This window comes from Athene cunicularia, assembly GCF_003259725.1.
Source record: "Athene cunicularia isolate RWA chromosome 5 unlocalized genomic scaffold, athCun1 chr5_part1, whole genome shotgun sequence".
In the NCBI taxonomy this organism is placed as follows: domain Eukaryota; kingdom Metazoa; phylum Chordata; class Aves; order Strigiformes; family Strigidae; genus Athene; species Athene cunicularia.
The window spans coordinates 42,898,198-42,918,904 of NW_020799101.1; the positions used below are offsets into that span (position 1 = coordinate 42,898,198).

The 20,707-nt window shown below is 44.0% G+C and overlaps 1 protein-coding gene across 2 annotated transcripts in view; it reads left to right on the forward strand.

The window, feature by feature from the left end:
• Positions 1–20,603, forward strand: part of C5H11orf49 (chromosome 5 C11orf49 homolog) — an 84,974-nt gene extending 64,371 nt beyond the window's left edge. For both annotated transcript variants that reach the window (XM_026849553.1, XM_026849552.1), the window contains exons 4-9: positions 5,322–5,406; positions 10,821–10,906; positions 13,414–13,609; positions 15,211–15,320; positions 18,486–18,549; positions 19,040–20,603. In XM_026849553.1, the coding sequence (XP_026705354.1) occupies positions 5,322–5,406; positions 10,821–10,906; positions 13,414–13,609; positions 15,211–15,320; positions 18,486–18,549; positions 19,040–19,220 (722 nt within the window). In that variant the 3' untranslated portion in view covers positions 19,221–20,603. The remainder of the gene's footprint in view (positions 1–5,321; positions 5,407–10,820; positions 10,907–13,413; positions 13,610–15,210; positions 15,321–18,485; positions 18,550–19,039) is intronic.
• Positions 20,604–20,707: the final 104 nt, after the last annotated feature.

The window sequence follows — 20,707 nt, forward strand, 5'->3', positions numbered from 1 at the left end:
GAAGTTGCATTATTATCAACACTTGTGTTTATAATCAGTTCTTTGTAAATTCACAGCTCCTATAGACAGCACAAGAACACCTAGACTTTTATTTTTAGGGGCTTTTTTTTGGTTTTGTTCTCTTCTACAAGGTTGCAAGCTTGCATAGATATAGAGAGAATCCTAAGGATGTGATACTTATTATACCGGAAACATTAAAGAAATAAAGGCCAGGAAAGACTCTCCCAGCACTTCAAAAAATATTATTTATGAGGCTGATCTCTGTTTTGTTTCCAGGAGACTGATTTACAGCTCTATGACTTTATGACTCTTGAATGATTTCATGACTGTGGTAGAAAAGCAACCTGTGGAAACTGTGTCCTACCCTAATCCAAAGGTGAAGGCTACATTGCCCAGGGCTCGAGCCTGCTTGGATACTGATTCTACATAAAAGTCGATGGGATTAGGGAACTTTAATGTATATTCATCAAGGCAATCCTTGTGTTTCTGGGAAGTTACTAATGTGACTTTTGGGGGCAGATTTCATACACCAGCTGCAGTAGATACTCTCCTACTGCTTTGGGCATATTTATAGCTGTCACAGTGTTGTGACAGCATTGTAGCTAGCTACTTCTTGTGCTGAAAGCAGCCTAGATACAACAGCAATGACTGCAATTCAGGCTAAGTCCTAAATATTTATTGGCTTCCTGGGTAGATTTTACAGCCTTCACTGAGCTCCAGGCTTCTGTGGCTAGGCTGCTGTCAGTATGAAAGATAACTAGTTTAGAGATAGCTCAGGTGTGTCTACACTTCATTCATGACACTGACAGCAGCATAAACGCATCATTTAGCATTCCTAGAGTTTGCGTCGCTTGGGGTCAGGTGCCATCTGTCAGCCACATACAAACCAGAAGCTGGTAAAAACAGTATGTGTTTTAAAAGCCAGGCAACTACAAAGCAGCTACCTTCATGCTTCTCAAAGGTAGGCCATTTTTATCCAGAAAGCGGTCTTTGTTTTCTAAGACTGTACTGCAGGAACAAACTTCCTTATCCACTGCCTCTGAAGCATGAGGAAGAGTCTGCCTCAGGCACCAAAAGACAATAAAGTAATTGCAGACGGTGAGATTTGTAGGGAAGAGTCGGGATTTTGCTAGTGGCACAATGGTGGCAGCAGCACTACAGGCTGGGCAGGAGTTTGAAGACCAGTAAAGCAAAAATTATGACTGAACAGTTAAAGTACTTCCTCTGCAACTCTAGCTGTATGACTTGACTTTTCTGTACTTACTCTGTGAAGCTTCCTGGCTCCTTCTTAGTGCACTACTGTTTTAAAATCACTTTGGAATTTGTTATTAGCTGATTTGCAGTAGAAGAGCAAAGCGTTTTGTTGCAGCTGTACATGAACATGGTTAACATGCAGATTACAATCTCTCTCCATCCTTAAGCATGTGGTATGAACAAGTTTGTTCCACTGTGAGAGCTTGGTAGAGTGTGTATAGCTCACTGCCCTGTGCTGTGGGGTCAAATTTAAACTCTCTGTGATTTGCTTCATTTGTTACTGGAACTTGAGATACAGTAATTTGTGGTAGCAACCAAAGTAGCAGTTGTGGATTCCAGTTTTCACTCATTCTGACTGGTACCTTCTTTCTTTTCTTTCTTTCTTTCTTTCTTCATCATGCAGTGTTGAACACTATTTACTCAGCTGTGGCCTGGAGACAGGAAGGAGCAATGTGGTCATGCACCAAAACTGCCCTTGTTTATTCCAAGCAGCTCTTGGCAGACAATATGGTGCATGGGCAAATGTAATTTTCTGCATGGTCTTCACTGACCTTGCTGTAGAGAACAGGAAAACAGTCATCACGGCAAACTGTAGACACCTCCTAAGGTCTGTGGTGATCCCCCTTCCTGTGTAATAGGTACCCAGCTGTAGTCTGAGAAATTGATATGATTTATTGGTCAGGCGCCTGGGTTGTCCACAGGCTGACATGTGTTGCAGCCTAAAAGAGTCTGCCTGCATACTTCAGTGACTAATTTGGTGCTGTTTCTCCAGGCACAAGAAGCAAAAGGGCTCCTTTCTCTGGAGGAGGAATTTATCTGCACGACTTCAGCTTTGTGTGCAGTTCCCATCTAAATAGACCATTTGCTCAAAGATTGAAACCGTAATTAATTCCACTTTTATTGACAATGAACTTCGCTCTCTGATGTGCTGGTTGGAGAGGATCTCTGCCACCCTTTTCCAAAGTCTTTTTGAGCAGACTTCTGCTTTTGCTCTATGTTGTTTCATTGTTTTCTGATGAAGGAGTAAGGATGATGCTGTGACTTGGTATGAAGAGGGAGGAGAAAAAGACAGCATAAATTATTATAAGTTTTACAAGTATGTTATTTCCAGCAAATGGGAGATTTATGCCTCAAAAGTAATGCTTGCTTAGGGCCCGGTTACCCTATCAAGCTGCTTTTGTCTAGCAACCTGACAGGGACTGTGAACAAAGTGCAGCTTTCTCAGGAAACCTCATCCTTCAAAAAAACCTTAAACTCCTTCACCTTCAAGGGGAGAAAAGAGAAGGCTAATGTTCAGAATTAATGAAAAGGGGCTTCGCTGATGAAAGTGGGCAGATTATCCTCCTAGAGCCTGTCTGTTCTGAATGCATGAGGGATGCTTTGTACACTGCTGGACATCACTGTGAAAATCTAAAGGGGATCAAAGCAGAGCAACAGATATGACAGGGCTAGGTAGGGAGGGATGTAGAGAGTAAGATAAACAGATTTAACTTTAAGTATCAGTTAAATAGATTGAATAAGATACAGTATGAAGAAAGGGTTATTATAATGTTCTGTTGACAAATGAAAGGAGAAAATAATGCAGAACTAGAGGTGTAAGGATGCATAAATAGGAATTTGAACTTAAGCAAACAAAAAATGTAAATTGAGTGTTGCATAAAGCTTCTAAATGGTGTGAGTCCTTCAGACCAACATGCAGACTTCTTAGACAAAGATTGGAAGTTTAATGCCCAGCATTATTTAAAGCTAGATTTAGAAAGCCTTGAAGAGTAGTTGTAAGAGGTTCATACTGTCCTTTTAAATGATGAGAAAATGTCTGTTTCAAAAGAGCCTTTTTATGCCAAACTTCTCTGTTTTCCTGTAACCTACTTCCTATGCTAAGCCAGTTGAAGATGACTTTATGAAACTTGCATGTACCCTACATAATCAGATAGTTTTCTTAAGAACTTAGGACCAAAACCTCTATTGCTATAAATGACTGTTGTTCTAACAAAATAACAAAGAAGAATTTCTTTCCTCTATGTAGCATCATGAAAGAGAAATAGTGAGCTGAAAATTCAGTTAAAAATATGCATCTTCCTGCTCATGTTAACTGGGACTTTTTCAATAATACCCATTTGCAGTTATACATAAAAGTTGGTGATACTTTCCTTGATGACATTCAAGGTACTTACTAGCTAATATTGCAGGAGAAAACCCCACCGTTCCAGTGGATGCCATCATTAACCCAAGCTCAGATACACACTAATTGAAGGACCAAGATAGGATCTGCAACATCGAGCAGCTTCTGATTTGTGTTTTAGTAAGAAATTACAATACAAAGAAGTTACAGTGCCCTCCATATTCTCCCCAAACTTCTCTAATTTCAGTGCAGTCACAGAAATTTAATTCAGTTCAGCATTCAAATTTTGGAAGAAGAAAGATTCTGATATATCTAACCACATGGTAAAATAGGTCGCACAAATCCCTGCAATGGTTCTGCACAGGCTGGGACTTCCTTGTGTTATAGGAGATTTCTGACTGCAGAGTTGGCTCTTCCAGACAGAGCAAAATCACCTTTTCATAGCATGACCCTAAACCTAAGGAGCTTCGTTAGATAGAAAGTCCTCCCAAGAGCAGTAATGTATGGCACTCTGGAATGTCTATAATGGATGTCAGAGAGTCTGACAACAATGTCTTTCAGCTGAATTGAAGAGAAAAATAGTAGCTCACTCCTATCTTTCCTCTGCTTCCCTGGCTAATTATGTAGGTAAAGGAAAAGTCTGTCACTCCATTTTGGTGACAGTCCTCCTGCAGTATTTCTTTAGTCAGCATTGAAAATATACATTTGGCTGGGTTGGATGTCACAGTGAAACGTCCCTTTGATACTGCATACCTGCCTGCTGAAGCATCTGACAAAGGCGTAATATTTTCCCTTTCTCTGGCTTTTGTCAAACTGCCAGGCTTTGAGGAGTGGAGGTACAGAGACGTTGTGACTGTCATCTGGGACAAGGTTGATTGCTCCATGCAAATGCATGGGAGCCTAAGGAAGGCTAAGATGTGTCTGTGGCAATAGAGCTCATGCTCTGTACCTCAGTCCTAATGCCTGTGCCCTTTGGATCCCCTCCCTGACTACTGCTTGGCTCTACTTCCACCCCTGGCTCTTTCTTCCATACTTTGCATTCTTCTGTATATAGAAGTAATCAAAATTGCTGCTGTTCAGCTAGTCTTCTCCTTAGCTCCAGTCCACAGCCTTTTGGACTATGAACATACAATCATGTAGGGCTTTCTGACATCAGTATGTTTCCATTCCCTTGGGATCCTATAAACTTCCCTAAGAGTCACCTCTTTTAGACTCCTGCTGCTGAACCACAGAGGCCTTTCTTGACCAGTGTTTCACAAAGCTGCTCTCTAAAACATGAATCATTTGATTGGTTTCTTGTGTTTTTTGGATCTTTGTTCTGTGCTTCCTATAATACAGTGACCAGATCTGTACACATTGTTCCAAGAGGGACCATCCAGCTGCCTTACCAAAAGTAATAACGTCTGTGGTTTATGCTCTGTAACCTTCCATACACAACCCAAAAACCTTGTTTGCCTTTGTTACTGCTGCCAGATGTTCTGTGGATGGTTTTCAGGCGTATTGTGGTGAATGTCACTGTGCCAGTGAATTTCAGCAAATTTAAGCAACTTTGAAATTATTCCTTTTTCCACATGATTATGTTGAAGTCAAACCAGACTGTGTTCTCACTTGAAACTGCCCTGTTTTGGTTACCTCTTTTTCACACTGAATCATTACCTGTTACCAGTTTCTCTGTGGGAGTCTCTCCAACAGCATCTCACCTTTATCAGGGCTCTTTCTGATTGTCTTTGCTGGAAACTCCATCTGAAGAGCCCAGCTGTGAGGATCTAGGGAGCGGTTATATTGTCATTACTGTCATTGACAATTGTTGTTGTCACCCAGTCTACTTGAATTGAGAATATAAAGGAATATAAGGGGGTTTTGCGGGTTTTTTGCTAGGAAGGAAGCAAAAGGAGGGAACAGCCTGTAAAAGAATTACAATGTTCTCAACTCTCTTTTCCTGCAGATTTGCTGACAGCACAGGAATACCACTGCCTGCTGCAGCTGCTCTGCCCTGACTTCCCAATGGAACTCACTCAGAAAGCAGCAAGGTGGGTCCTCATCCTCTCTTTTAAGGCAAGATCAGTCCTATACACAGGGACTTAGGAACTAGATCTGTGGGTAAAGGTCTGGACAGGGACCTTCAGCTTTTAAGATTTTGGGGAAAGGAAATACCATGTTTTGAGGTTAAGAACTGGGTGTTTTTCTAGCAATGAGAAAGGGTGTATATTTAAGGTATACAGAGACTGAAATATCTGTGCAGAATGCTGCTGCTGGCTCTGTGTTCAAAAGATGAGTTGCATATAAAAGAATATTAGCCAATGTGTTTTTAACTGACATGATTTCAAATACTGTTTACCATTTTTAAAATGTGTTCCCCCTCGCCCCAGCTTCCTATGGTTGATCGTGTTTAAAAGGTACTAACCTCTGAAGGATTGCCAGTGTTTTAAAGAATGTTGGTTAAGTACATGGTAGCTAATCTGTTTGAAATTTTATTTTAATCTAGACAAGGCCTAAAGCAGATAGATGGCTCAGGGCACTGATAATGGGATATAGATTTTTTTACTGATAGTGCTTGCTGGTTCCAGTCCAGCCCAGGCAGTTGATTATTAACTATCTGATAGTGAAAATGTAATAAGGTATATGCATCTGTTGGGGTCGGGGGTCAGTTCAGATCTCAGGAGGAGTGCACGTGCACACACACATATATAATATGCTCATTCCTAGCCATCTCAGCAGAGGGGGCATGGAAATTTAACTTTTTTCATGGACCCAGATAACAACATTTGGAAACGGGATCCAAATGTGATCAGGAATTAACAGCTGCCTATGTTGTTCATGGCCTCCATAATGAAAAGGTCCTAATTTTCTATTTGTCATTCTGTTATCTTTCTTTAGCCTTAGAGTCCCATGAAAATTATATTAAGAAAGGCAAGCGAAAAAGACAAGTGTTATCCATCTGCTAGTACTTCCACTTGGCTGATTCTCTGAATTCTTCCCTGGCTCCTATATGCTGCTATCTGAATTGAACTGCAGTTAAAGCTGTGTTGGTTCAATTCAAACTAAAAGTTGAGCACCACTTTTCCCTCTACCTTATCAGTGGGCCTTTGAGGCTGCACAGAGTACAGTTGCTTGGTCCCCAGTGCCAGACTAAGAATGCTAACCCTATGGCAGGGATATAGCTGCTGCCTCCTTTCACAGAGGTACACGAGCACCAGTCCCATGCACTGGTCTGTGTTTCATAGGGTTCCAGTTGAGCCTAGCAAGAATTTGTGATGGTGCATGAAAGGAGACTTCAGCATATCTACACATGTTATGATGTTTGTGTCAAGGAATTTAATCCACAAGGCTGTTGTAAACTAGAGGCCCCATTCAGGGGCCTGCCGCGCTGCTGTGCGTGTGCCGTAGAGACAGACAAGCCAGCTTTGGGAGCAGGTGTTGGAGAGAAATGAGATCTCTGGCAGAGGCACCCAGGCTCAGGTGGGGATGACCTCACTCCTACTTTTGGCTGGCTAGAGATCTACTTACACATTGCTATTATTCCCTTACCAGCTAATCTGAACAATTTTAGTAAAACTTGTCATATTTCTGAACCATCTTTCTCTTCCCTTCCAACTGTTGCTTACCCTCTTGTCCTTTTTCTGGTCTACACTTCCCATTGTCCTCCTTGGTCTCCGCCAGTTAGAGAGGTGAACTCTGAAGTCTGTCTTCCGACACCTGTTGATTTGAATCCTTGCAAAGCATGAATGCAAACCTACTGACATTGTTCCTCCTTCAGTCTACACACCCCCAGTGGTTCTGTTGCTAATTTGCTTGGGAAAGGAATTAAATAAAGTAGCCATGGAAGTGGCCACAGCATTCACTGATACAGCCAGGACCTGTGTAATTATTGGCGCCCCTGGGACGAGAGCAGTCGTCGTCGTAGTCTCAGTGCTGCGTGAGTGAGATGATCTCACAGCGCGGTGCACTCCACTCATCCAGGAGCTGTTGCTATGCACTGATAACAAACAGTGGGAGTAAGATCAGAAAATGTCAGAGCAGAAGAACAGAGGCTACAACAATGTAGGTTTTATTCGCATGACACCAGAGAGCTCCATTTTTCTGTTTCTGGTGCTACACAAGTGCAGAAGTCATTCCCAAAAAAGAACCAGTCTATCTGTGTCTGTGAGATTTCTTGGATTTTTTTTTCTTCAAAGTGTTATAGCTATTAGCAGATTGAAGATTTTAATCTACAGAGATACCTTTGATCTTCAGAGACACCTTTTGGCTTTCTGAATCTTGAAATTGCAGGAGGACAGAAAATGAGGGATTTTTCTGGTTTGATACCATGTACCTGAGTATTGACTTTTCTTTTGTAATAGAAACACAAGGAACTTGTTGCCCACATTTAAGTAGTGAGAGCTGAGTAGTTTACAGGTCCTATGCCGTTTTATGTCATATGGGAGCTTATGTTGCACTGATCAGTGCTAATGGATGTGGGGCTTGCAAGTCTGTACCCCTATTGTTAAAAGATTGCCTGATAGTATGGATCTTGCCCTCTTTGTTTGTTCCGCTTATTTTTGCCTCCATGTATCAGTAAACAAACCAAGTCCCTGAAGGCTCATTTGAGCCAGCCTGCCTTAAGACAGATTGTGTCAGTTAGCCTTTAATGGTAGCAGAGAACAGTAAAAGTCCTTTCAACTTGCCTGGTCTAGAGTTTGTCCTGGGGACATCCTGTCTAGTCTGGGTTTCTGGGATTTTAACCGCAATCAGTAGATCATAAAGTTTCCCCATTGGCACAGTAGCAAGACTTTCGTGCCCGCCAAACCCACTTGAACCCTGAAAGACCACTACACCCTTTACCAGAGTCCCTCAAGTGTAGGCATCTTTCTTCAGTGCTTTCCAAAGTTTCTCCTTGATTTTCATTATTCATTGAGTGCCTAACTTTGTAAATACTTTGTGCCCCTGAGGGCTTAAAGTCTAATTTGGACAAGAAAGAATGAATAAAAAATCCCTTGAAATATCAGCTACCTGATGAATGCCTTTGAGATGCAGTTCAGACTTTCAGATTTTGTGCTCAGTTTTGGTCCTGCTGTCTGGGTTACAGTCCATGGCTAGGCTTCCCTCCTTGCCAGATATTTCAGGAAAGAGATGCAGATATGTTGCCTGTGATGCTCTCCCCGCTTCCCTGACTGCTCAGTCAGCTGGCTGTGTGGGGAAATAGCCAGCTGCAGTCAATCTCCTCATAAATGATTGTATTGGATTTAAAGACTTCTCAACATTTCCGGAGTGCAGACTCCTGGGCCAAGTGGAGTCAGTAACCCAGCACCAGAGTGCACCTGCTTCTATTTAGACTCTCCTCCATCACATATGTGCCGTACAGTCTTCCTTAGAGGCTCCTTGCTGTCTTTAACAGCAAGAAATGTCCAGCAAATTTTCACACCTCTGCCTACTTCCTTGTGCTCTGCTCTGAGTAAGTGACTGGGACTTGGTGCTGCAGAGCACTGCCATTGACCATAGCTTTAGATTTAACAAGTGAAATGAATTGATTGTCATGAAGGTGACAGAGTATTGTCTCTCTGCATAACAAATACATAAAAAGCCCTTTGCGCTGTTGTTCTCCTGCTTCTCCAGGATGGAGAAATGTACTGGCAAAAGCTTCAGAGCTTGTGCTTTGAGAGTATCTGGGAGACAGACCATCATTTCAAAGGAAGGAGTGCAGCTCTTCAGTGATGTGGCCCATCGCGTTTCCAGTGCTTAAAGAGTGGTTGGAAACGCCAGTGGCTGAGCAGTATTGCCTGAGAGATGAAGATGCTCTGCCTGCCAGCTTCAAAGCCATTTCCTTGATGTGGCCACTGACAATCTCAGTAACATGCTTATTAGTGAGAATTAAGAACTGAAGCTACTGCTTCTTTAGACAGCAGGAGGAGGAGGCTTCTGGAACATAATAAATAAATCAGAAGCACTTTGACATCTTCAAAGGGTTTTGTTTTAAATACTGGCTTTTCTCCTGGGGACCCTCTTAGCCCCAGTCTTTCTTCTTTGAGATAATTAATTCAAGCTGCTCTACATGTTTGATTTTGCCACAGTGAACAGAACTGGTCTGAGTGGCAGGGAAGTCTTGCAAGATCCTATAACTCTTCTAGGTCAGCCTCCCACACAGCTCCCTGGAGCCTTTTACATGAGACAGAACAGTGTTTCCCTAGCAGTGTGTTTAGACCATCAATGCTGCAGGAGCTGGTCCACGGATTGCATTTGGCCCTATGTTCAAAAGGGTCTTACAAGGTGACCTGTACTCTGGCTATAATGAACTGCTGATCCTTCTCATATGACATGATATGCCAAATACTGACTGTACAGGGTCAGTAGACCTGCACACACTTGAAAAGAAATACCAAGTACCTTTCTTTAACATTGTCCAAATACTCTGTTTTTTCCCATCAGAGTGTTTCCTTCTGTTTTCCAGTCTGACCTGTCATTGATCAGCCCAAGTTTGATTTTCCTCACTTCACAGACTGACCTTTTAATCCTTATCTAGTGGCATTGACCAGAGCATTGGTTTTGTTTTTATTTTTATGAATGTTTTTGTCTTAACGTACTTCTGAAATCATGAGTTTTCTCCTGAAAGGAGGAGTTGTATAATACTTTGCTACCTCTTATACTTCATCCTTATGGCCTGTGGCTGCTACTTTCCATGTTCATGAAATATGTTTCAAAACAGGGATGCATGTAGCTCTCTACATGCACCTGGGGCTTAGCAGAGAGAAAGAAGACATTGTCCCTGGCCTGAGTAGTCTTCAGTTTCTGTGAAATTTGACCTGATAGTCAAATGAATGATAGACCTGATAGATATGAAAAGAGACCAATTCATTCATCAGGAATGGAGGATAGGATGTTCACACTGTGCAATAAGAAAGCTGATTGTTGGTGCAGTGTTATTTTCTCTGTAGTCAGTGAAGTTTCTCTGAGTATAGATTGGGAATTAAGAACGGTTATCCTTATGAATCTGAAAATATCCCAGTTTGATGAACTCTGGTATACAGAGGAATAGCATGTCTCATTCTTCTCACACCAGTTTAATATTTGTGTAACTGTCTTGTCTGTAGCACAGTTGCCCTTTGTATAGCCATGTGAACCAGCATTTTTATGCCAGTGTTCATTCCATCACATCTACCAGGCTTTGAACAGTTGACATCCATGTCACGTTGCTCTGTTCCCCCTGTAGCTGAAGGGTGTCATAGCATTGACACTGAGGATCTTCTTGCTGCAGGTTCTTAAGATGCCTTCATTTGGTATTAGGGTGTCCACATCCATGCAGCAGTTGGTGTTCCTATTACTCTCATGTAACCTCTTACACTGGGCCAAGCCACTAGCAATCCTCAGTTGCACGTAGCTCCCTCGCAGCACTTTCTCTAGATCTGGGGTTCCTGGTTACAGACTTTAGTTCTTTTGTAGATGCTAAACTGCTTCTCTCATCTTTTCCTAGGATTGTGCTGATGGATGATGCTATGGATTGCCTGATGTCTTTCTCTGATTTCCTTTTTGCTTTCCAGATCCAGTTCTACTACTCAGGTAAATGCTGCGAAGCTGCTGACTTCACCCGCTAGTATAGCATTACAACTTTACAGCTTCCCAATCCCTGCACTTTTTTGTAACTCGTAAGGGTATGTTTTTTTCACAGAAAATATATACATAATGGAATCTACTGAAGAAAGGCATTATTGATGCTAAGAGAGTAGGCTTTGTAAGGAGGTTCCAGATTTTTGTGAATAACAAGATACCTGTAATTGTTATGGCTTATGGATGTATTTGTGTTAGCCTTGAGACTTAAATTTCTGGTTTTATCCAGAACATGTTAGCACCTAACAATTAACTTTTACTAGAAACATTTTATTTCCTTTCCTTAGTACAGCATTTCTGCCTCCAGTATTGGTCCCTGCTGGAGACAGGATAAGAAAAGCCTACCAGCTGGTGCTTTGAAAGGAAAAGGAACTGGATAAATGAATACAGTTCTTCACCCAACTATGAGCTGGTTTCAACTCGGAGAGTTTCTGAACTGGGTAAAGTTTCCATGGATTTAGGAACCCCCCGTAGATTCCTCTCCCAAGAGCTTCTCCAGCCTGCTCTTGAAATCACATAAACTTGTAACCTTCACAGCACCTTTTGGGAAGGCATTGCACGGGTCTGCCACCTGTCCCATGAAGAATCACCTCTCTTGTTTGATTTGAGAGCCCTTAGTTGGGAGGGAAAGTGAGCAGTTAATCCCCATCTACCTTCTTCATATTGTTGGTCATATTCCACCACTTTCCCCCAGTTTGAGTTTTAACTAGAGGGGGTGCTTCTTTTAAAATTCTTGACAGGAAAAGTACAACTCAAATACTGTTTGTTTGTGTGTTTGTATTTACATATGCTCACCCACACATATACATTGTAAAAATCCCCAGGTATTTTTAAACTAAAGTTCAGGAGATATGGGGGAGAAACTTGGATCCATGTTCAGGTGCTTGTTCTGTACAGGAAGTCTGCTTTAAAATATATTGGCCTGATTGTCCTAGCCCTCCTAAAATGTGGCTGAGGGAAGATAATACCATTCAGGGAACTTCTTAAGTGGGCACAAAGAGAGAAGGATTTCCTTTATCAAAGTTAGATATGCTGCCTGGCACTGAGGGCTGCTAGGGTGCCACTTACTCATCTTGCAGGATAAAGCATATTCTAAAGGCAACGGAAGCCCATGGATTTCTGTCCACTCGCACTTAACTAGCTCCCTCTGATGGATGTAGCTCACAAGTGGCCTTGCCCAGGCAAAAGGAGCCAGGTTTGGATACTGAGAGATGCTGGCTAGAAGCTGTGGTGGAGCACAGTCTGTGGTCAGAGAGTAGACTTGGGTGGCCTGCTGTTCTGATCCAACCTGTCAGTTCCCATCTTTCTAGCAGTTAGAAGTCAGCTGCTATCCCTCATACAAAAATCTCTTTTTCTCAGTACTTCTCTGTGTATATACTTTCCCTATAACTCCCCTGTGCATATTGCAACATTACCCATGACAATTCATCAAAGAAAAATAGTTCAGAATGGTGATTTGGGGTTGGGCAGAACCAGGCTTGTAATTTCTTTAGCCAGGGACAGAAAATGTGTTTGGACAGTTTTTCTTCTCTGATATAACAAATATTTCCACTGAGCTGCAGAACCTCAGCACAGCCTCAGGCCCTGGGGACATCCTGCCTTTCCTCTCCACCCGCCTGAAGCGCAGCATTACACTCCCATTCACTCGGGACTTAAAGGCCACTGGAGTCCTCACAAGCCGGCCCTTGTGTACACACACTCAAACATCCCATCCCTGTCCTGTTCACTCAGGCACAATGCACACACGCAGCCTGTCAGATGCTCTCCCACCAACCCACACACATGCAAACCACTCCAAATGGAATCTAGACTTATAAACTGCTGACCACATCCATAAACAAACTTGTTTAAAATTAGACTCTTGCAGTAAACAGTGGGTAGTATGAGGAGCCTGGGGAGAGGCTTTCTGCCAGCTCTAGCCCTGACCTGCCCTGGCCCTTCCTCTAGATCCCGTGTTATATTTACTTTGGAGCAGCACAGAGACAAGCTGGGATACAGCCTGGAGCCCTGACTAACTTTGCTCTCTTTCCTCCTGTTGCAGTTCCATATAGTTTGTTCCCAACTTGGATGAGTTCTTAATCAGTGGCAAGAGATGGAGAAGGGAAAACTTTTTAGACTTTGCAGACTAGTTTTTTGCTTGACATTATCTTTCATGCTCTACTGTTTTATCCATGTTCTAGCTAGCCTCTATTCCTTGAGAAGAATCTTGTTCAACAGAGTGAGTGGCCTCTCATAATCATCCTGACAGGAAGAAGCCAACAACTTATATGGAAATGGCTGCTTGTGCCTGCATAATATCTGATCTGAATGTGAAGGATGCTGTAGTGTTGTGCTTATTTCCTGTTGGTGCTATGTACTACACAGAGCAGGGAATGACAGGTTAATTCCAGGTCTGGTAGGTCAAGAGGATGCTTTGCTGGCTATAGCCCTGAGTTTTAAGTCTCTTCCTGTCTTTTCAGAGTTCCTGGAAAGTGTGGCTGCCATTTATCAAGATCTACTGGCTGGTAAGAATCCAAATACTGTGATTGTGCCAACATCATCCTCTGGACAACATCGGCAGCGCCAGTCCCCAAATGACTGCAGCCCACTTGATGGGGTAGAGGCATCGCTCTTCTACCAGTGCCTAGAGTCCTTGTGTGACAGATCAAAATACAGGTACAAATGGAGTCCAAAACAGATTGGAAGTCTATGTCTCTGGAGATCCTTTGTAAGGTTGGAGCTGTGAAGAAATACAGGACTTTGAACAAGCTGTAACTCCCAAATAGATCTTACTGGAGAAGTATGAAGGAAGAGATCATAGCTGAACTGTTTTAACCAAAGGAAACAATTTCCTGGACCTAAGAAACATGGGATTTGAGCTGATTCTTGAAGTCATGGATTGATTTGTGTCTCTGCTTTCCTTCTTACTTCTGCATTGACACTTTCATCAAGGAGAGGTCTAGCTACCATCATGAGTTAACTAGAGGAAATAAGTGCAGTTGTGTTCATGGGTGTTGAAGCATAGGAAGGGCCCACTGGGGTGGATGGACTTTGAAGCCTAGACAAGATCACACTGCTAGTCTGTCCCCGAGCTGGTGAGGGAGCTAGTCTCCAGGTATGGATCCCAGGCACAAGACTAGCCTTTGTTCAGCAGGGGATGGAGCAACACCAGACCTTATTGTATAGCTTTGACAGACACTTTCTTCATAGTTTCTTGAAGGTAACAAGCACATGTCCTGCTAGAAGATCTTGAGCTAGATCCACAAAAAGACTCGAGACATAAGTTTCACCTGTTCCTGCTTTAGGTGCCTGAATCCAAATTTGCGATCCACAAAATTACTGCTGAATTGCTGTCAGTACTGTCCAGTACTATAAATATCTCAGCATGGAGATGCCAGGTTGTTTTGTTCTTTTAAATAACAAAAGCTCTACATTCCCTGTATGTCCCAAGGGCTTCAGATGGGAAGGATACTCTGGGCCCATCTGGTAGGTCAGGCTCTGCACAGCGCTGTTCGGGGAGCCATTCCCGGCCTTTCATCCAGTAGTTCAATCCTCAGCTAGGGTTTGGTAACCACCTTTGCCTGGGGGGTCACCAGCCCACACCCACATCTCCCTGGGGTGGGGGTGGTGGGGGTGGGTGCCATTACATCATGGGCTGTTCAACACTTCCTCTTTATAAGGCAGTTTTATTTTGCGTGAAATTCTTTAAAGGAGTGTTAGGCAAGAGCAAGAATCCCTGTAGTGATATTTATTGCTTAGAAGTCAGGGCCAGGGGTTAAAGTGAGTGTAGAAGAAAGGGACATGTCAATTCAGTCCCCACCTAAATATTGTTTTCTGACATATTTAGGCTATAATTGGAGAGGTTTTCATGCATCTTGGATGACTATTACTGATAAAAGGGTGATAACAACATAATAACCCTTATGAAAGTTTATTGTCTTCTAAAAGAAAGGATTTCTCAGTTGATTTTTGAAAGAATATGCTAAGAGTTGGGATTTTTATGCCTCTGAGTGAATCTAGGCTTTTCTCTGTGTCCTTGGAATGGAGACAGGTAGGACTGCTCCTAGGGATGTACTGCTGCTCAAACATCATGCTTAGCAAATGGGGGGCAGATGCAATGCTAAATAAGCAAGCTGGTTGCTATTTGTTTTAAACTGAGTGAGGGCAACTTGACAGTGTTAGAACAGGTAAAAGGTAAAATGTCTCCAGTTCGAGCTGGGTCTTGGGGAAAAAAAAATAATTTAAAAGACATGACCTCTTTGTCTCTCTTTTCCTAGCTGTCCACCTTCTGCTCTTGTGAAGGAAATGTTGAGTAGTGCACAGAGACTGACCTTCTATGGATTCCTTATGGCACTTGCAAAGGATCAGGGCATCAACAGAGCCCTAGGTAAGAATTCTGTGAGGGGTACAGCTCTAGATTTTTAGTCATTCTGCACCTCTGTGGAATTCCCTCTGTCATTATGCCCCAGATTTTACACTGTCAGGAAGAGAGTGAGGGAAAGTTTTTCATCTTTTTGTTGATGGATTAAACTTTAAAAACATAACACTGTAGCTTACTGTCTGCTTGAAGCTGTGGAGCTTCTTCAAGGATAAAATTAAATATGAAATGCTGCCCTAAGATTGCAGTGTTTTACTTTTTCAGTAGCTAATCATTTTAGCAGAATTGTCCTTTTAACTATAAAGGTTGGGCAGAGGTGGTCAAAAGACAACTAAGGTGGCTGGCTGTTGTCAACAGTACTGAAGTGAAATCCCATCCTATGTTTTAGCCCTTCATTCTCTCACAGATTTTAAGTGACTGCTCTCATCTACAAGAAAAGGAGGTACACCTAATGGGAAAACCATTGCTGCCTCCTTGGCTTAAAGACTCAGAGGCCAGTCTTTCCCAGCTCTTCCCCATCTTCCCTCAAGGCGGTGTGATCTCAATAATCTGTGGCCTGCTGAAAAATCTGAAAAACGCAAACTGTACTAGACTGCTGTGGGAACCAGAGGAATTACCAAGCAGCATCTCACTGCTTGTTTCCATGTTGTGCTGGTCAGTATTGTTCTAGAGCAAGGAAGCAAAGTGTCGCACTGGCGAAGGACAGTATGTAAACCATACACATTGCAGACTCACAGTTCTGTATTGCCCCCGTATGTCTTGCTTGTGCTCTTCCTCCTCTTGCAAAGGGGAACAGAAGTAGCTTTTTGTTGTTGACAAGGCTGTATCCAGGAGGTGTATATATATGTGTGTGTGTGTAGACCCAAACACTCACCTTCACTCATCTCCACTCAGGCTTTCTCTGTCTTTGGGTAGGTATCCTCTCCCTCTACTTCTAGGCCAGTCACTCTATTACAAAGACAAACCTCAGTGAAAAGGTGTACCTTGCTTGAGGGTTTGTTCTTTTGCACAGGTGTGTGTCAGAGTAAAAGTGTCTCTTCCCTGGCTGAGCCCCTTACAGCAAGCCATTTAAACTGCTAATGCTCCTCTGGGGCATGGCTGCTTACCCAGCAACATGGAGATTATATATCAAAGGTGCAAGAACACAGCCCTGCAATCCCCTCTGCAAACAGGCTTAGGAAGCAGTGTATTCACTGGGGAAGGTGATGCCTGGATTGCAGCAAGCAAAATCTTTTTTTTCCTTTGCCCTACGAAATCTACTTATAGTTGAGTGCAAAGAAAACAGATGAGCAGAAAAAAATTCCTGCCCACAGCTTCCATTGTACCATCTACAAAGTGTGTGGGTTTTCGTTTCCATTAATGTGGGCCCGTCCCCTGGCCCTCTGCCAGCCTTCTGCCGAGGCCTCTCTCAGAGGAGGGGCAGCAGCCACAAGTCTGACAGGTGCTAGTGTCTTGGCAAGCAAAGGAGGATTCTTTCCTGGTGTCTTTTAATCTCTCCTGAAGGGTGATTTCAATAGTCTTTGGTCTGTAGGGGATCACAGGCTCCCCAAAGCCCTTCAGCGAGGGCAGTTTCAGGCAAAGGAACTTTCAGTCAGGATGCCTGCCTTCTCTCTGGTCTCACAAAGCCATTGGCCCCCCTTGAGGAATGGGGGTAGGGATTAGAGCAGCTCGTTCAGGCTGGGGCACCGCTGATGAGTTTGTCAGGCAGACTGGAATCCGCAGCCTAACGCCAGTGTCAGTGCTGATTCGTGAATCCTTTAAGTGCTGTTTACTGACTCTCCCAAGTAATTCTTGTGCCCTAGAGACCTCAATGGGCATTCTGCAAATGCAGAAACAAGTTAAGCTTTAGCTGCTTATTCTTTTAATTGAACCTATGAAAGGGAGCAGGCTGGAGCCCTTCACTGGACCTCTTGACACTGTTGTGGTGCCAGGCTTTCCTGTTCATTTGCAGGAGGGGAAGACTAGAACTGGAAAAAAACGGGGGACTGGGTTCTGGTCTAATTTGGTTCTAATTTGCTATGTTTTTGACGGCTGCTGCCAGCTTGCCTGTTTGAGACAAGTGGCTCTCCAGCAAAGTGCCAGGGCCAGAAACCAGACTTGTGTCCCCACAGGGAGTACAAAGCCCTTCCCAAAAGTACTGAGTGTAGTGCTCAGGTCTCCTGAAAAACAAGAGCATTCTCACTGCACTGGTGGTACGGATTAGCAAGCAATTTTTTGTCCTGGTGTGCAGTGGCACCATCCAGGCTGTGGTAGGCAATTCCTGTCATCGCTGTGCTGGCTGATCACACCCTCCCATGATGCCTGTACAAGGTGGAGTTTGTTACAGAATTAGGAAGGAGGGCTTTCCTAAGAGCCCCATCTTCCTTTCTGGGCTCTTCCTGAGGTGCCAGTGTCCTTTCAGAGAATGGCAAGGATGATCAACCAGCTGTTCCAGTCCTGAACGACACCATGGCCCTCATCCTGAATAGGGTTTAAAGCATGAAAAGGAGCACGCTGACTTTATGCTGAGAGAAGGTACCTAATTACTGGCCCAGTCTTTCTCACTGACAGCCAGCAACACTAGAGCCCAGTCTATCCACACTTACTCCTGTAGACTTAATGTGCACTGGAGTCAGGCCTGACTTTCCTGAATTGCAAGGAAAACAGTAGTCTTACATCTGTGGCGTGTTTTGATCCCCAAGCTCAGTGCACCACAACAAAGGCAGGTGGCACGGAAGGATAACCTCCCTGGATGGTACAGTGCATGCTTCAGGCTGTGGCACAACCAACATTATCTGTTGCTCTGATCAGATCTGGGACTGGTGACTGTATAGGGCAATTAGCAGAGGGAAGAAGTTGACAGACTGTCATCTCCCTGATAGTCAGTACTCAGTAGTTTTGCACAGTGAATGGAAACTGCCAGTCCTTAGGGCTCTTCAAGTTCTCCAAGACATGAGACTACTGAGAGTGCCTCCTGTTTAGTCTGAGCTCAGCTACAGCCTGTGTGAAGGACACAGAATATGGATCATCATTCTTTATCTGTCTATGATCCTCAACATTCAGTGTCTGTTTCTCTAACAGGAAGAGTCTTCTCTGCCTTGAAGGGCAGATTTTGGATGCTGCTATAGCTTGAGCACTTTTCTTTAAAAATGAACAGCCTAATTCTGCTCTGATACTTTCCTTTTGTTTTTCCAGGGGCTTTGCCAGATAAAGGCGACTTGTTTCTGGACCCTGCCATGGATCAGGAGCTTGAGAAATTGTAAGTGGAGTTACCTAAAGTAGGAGGTAATGCAACAGATTAAAGGTAGCATGCTAAGGAAGGCTTTAGTACTGTCCCTATTCCTTTGCTCTACTGCCTGAGCAGAGACAGCCTCTTTCTTTAGGGTGCCTTGGCGCAGCTAACAAAATCCTTAGGAAAGGCTTCAGAAACAGAGGGGAGAAGGGTGCCTCAAAGAGGGATCTAGAGGAAGCAGCAGTCTCTAGTGAGCAGGGAAATTTAGTTTGAATGGTGAAAACTAGGAGTGTTGAAGGACAGAGGCTCAGCTCAGAAGGTCTGCTTTAACAGGAAGAAAGATTCACACAGTGAGCCTGGTAGGTACTAGTGCAAGGTGTTTCCCCCTCTGTGCTGTGAACATCTTTCCATTCTTTTGTTGGTTGTAAGCCCTCCTCCCAGGTTCACTCCAGAACTGCTACAGTAAAGGTTGGAGATGACAAGTTAGGCTGACTAACATTTCTCTTTTCTCTTTCAGGGTAGCTCGGGTTTCAGGGCTTTCCGTCTCCGGTCCTACCAGCTCCAGCGGGGACTCATCTAATGTGCCTGTCCGTAACTCACCCAGGATTAACTCTCCTTGGAAACCTCTACACCATCGTCGAAAAATGGATGCTGAGAGTGAAGGCTCTAACGAAGAGACAGACTCATCTGAAAACTGAAGGTTGTGAGGGTGGGCATTGTTCCCATCTTGGGTTTCTCCAGAACCCACTGGAGGAACAGCACCTCCTCCCAGAGCATCTGCTCTGACCATGGGTTCTGTCCACATCACCAGTGTGCGTGTGGCTGTGCCAGTTCCTGTTGCCAAGCCCACCCATCTCTTCCCAGGAAGAACTCTGCCTTTTTCCTAGCTCCAGTTTCCTGCAGGAATAGCTCCTCTGCAGAAGGTATTTCCAGCTGCAGAGTTATGCTACCCTCTGCTGGCAGGCCAGACCAGCCAGCAGACAATTGCTTGGCCTCCACTTGGAAATAGCTGGGTATTCTCTCACCCAGGCTCTCCCTCACAGTTCAGCAGGTGCTGGAGCAGTGCAGGCCACTTGCCAGTGTTCTGTTGTGTATCTGTGTTCAGACTTGGCCTAGACAATAGAGTGGTTAAATCACTAGTGGCAGCTCTGCACTCATGCTCCACTATAATTATTCCCAGTAAAGCTGCACCTGCATAGGATCAAAGGTAGAGAAATTCCTGAAGTTCCTAGAAATGAAAGGCTTGGGTATTGCCATGCCACTTGTCTCTGCTTCCTCCTCCATGTGTTCAAGACTTACCAAAGCAAATACAGCAAATAAGCCAGACTGCAGTGAGTACATACTGCATGGTGCTGCCTGGCTCCTCTGCTGTACCGAGGAGTTCCCTTCTGTGAGGCCTCCCACAGCATATGAAGGACATTTGGAAAAGGGAGTTTTAAGGGAGGGTTGAAGGAGAGAGGGAAAAAAAAAATAATTCTAAATTCCTTGGCCACAAGTGTTATGTCTTGCAAACATAAGGTGCATCTGCTGGGATTGGGTGGGCAGAAGCACTAAGGGAGAAGGAAGCAGTTATCTGACAAGTCCTGGGTAATTTTTTTGTAAATATTGTCACTGTTGTAGCATCACAGTGTAGCCCTTACAGCTACAAAAAGAAGTAGTATCTCATTGTGTTAATTAGTGGTAACTAGCTCAGCAGTTTGGCCTCCACAGCCCTAAATGCTTTGTCTAGCCCAGCGTCTGTGCCTCAGTTTGTGTTAGACTAGTTATTTCTTGGGGAACCTTATTTTCTCTTGCTCCCTTGGGAGCCTCCTTGCTCCTCCTGTTCATAACCCGCTGCAAGAGCTAGGTAACCCAAAGCTTAGAGCAGCCCTAAGCTGAGTGGACTCAACACACGCTGGAGCTATTTTAAACCTAATCCTGTAACTACTGCTGAGTCTGTACCACAGCCCCACCTGTTGAGGTACCGGGAGGGGTTACTTATTTATTGTAAGTTATTTTATTTATTGATGTGCTCGCTAACTGTGCTTTCTCTCCCAACCATCAGTGTGACAGCCGGCAATAAAGCACACTGCCTAACGCCACTGCTGCCTCTGGGGTCTTCTGGGCTGCCCCAGCCCCTCCCCAGGGTGCTGCTGGGGGCAAGGCCCGAAGGCGGCGGGACCCCCCCACAGCGCCGGGGCCGCTC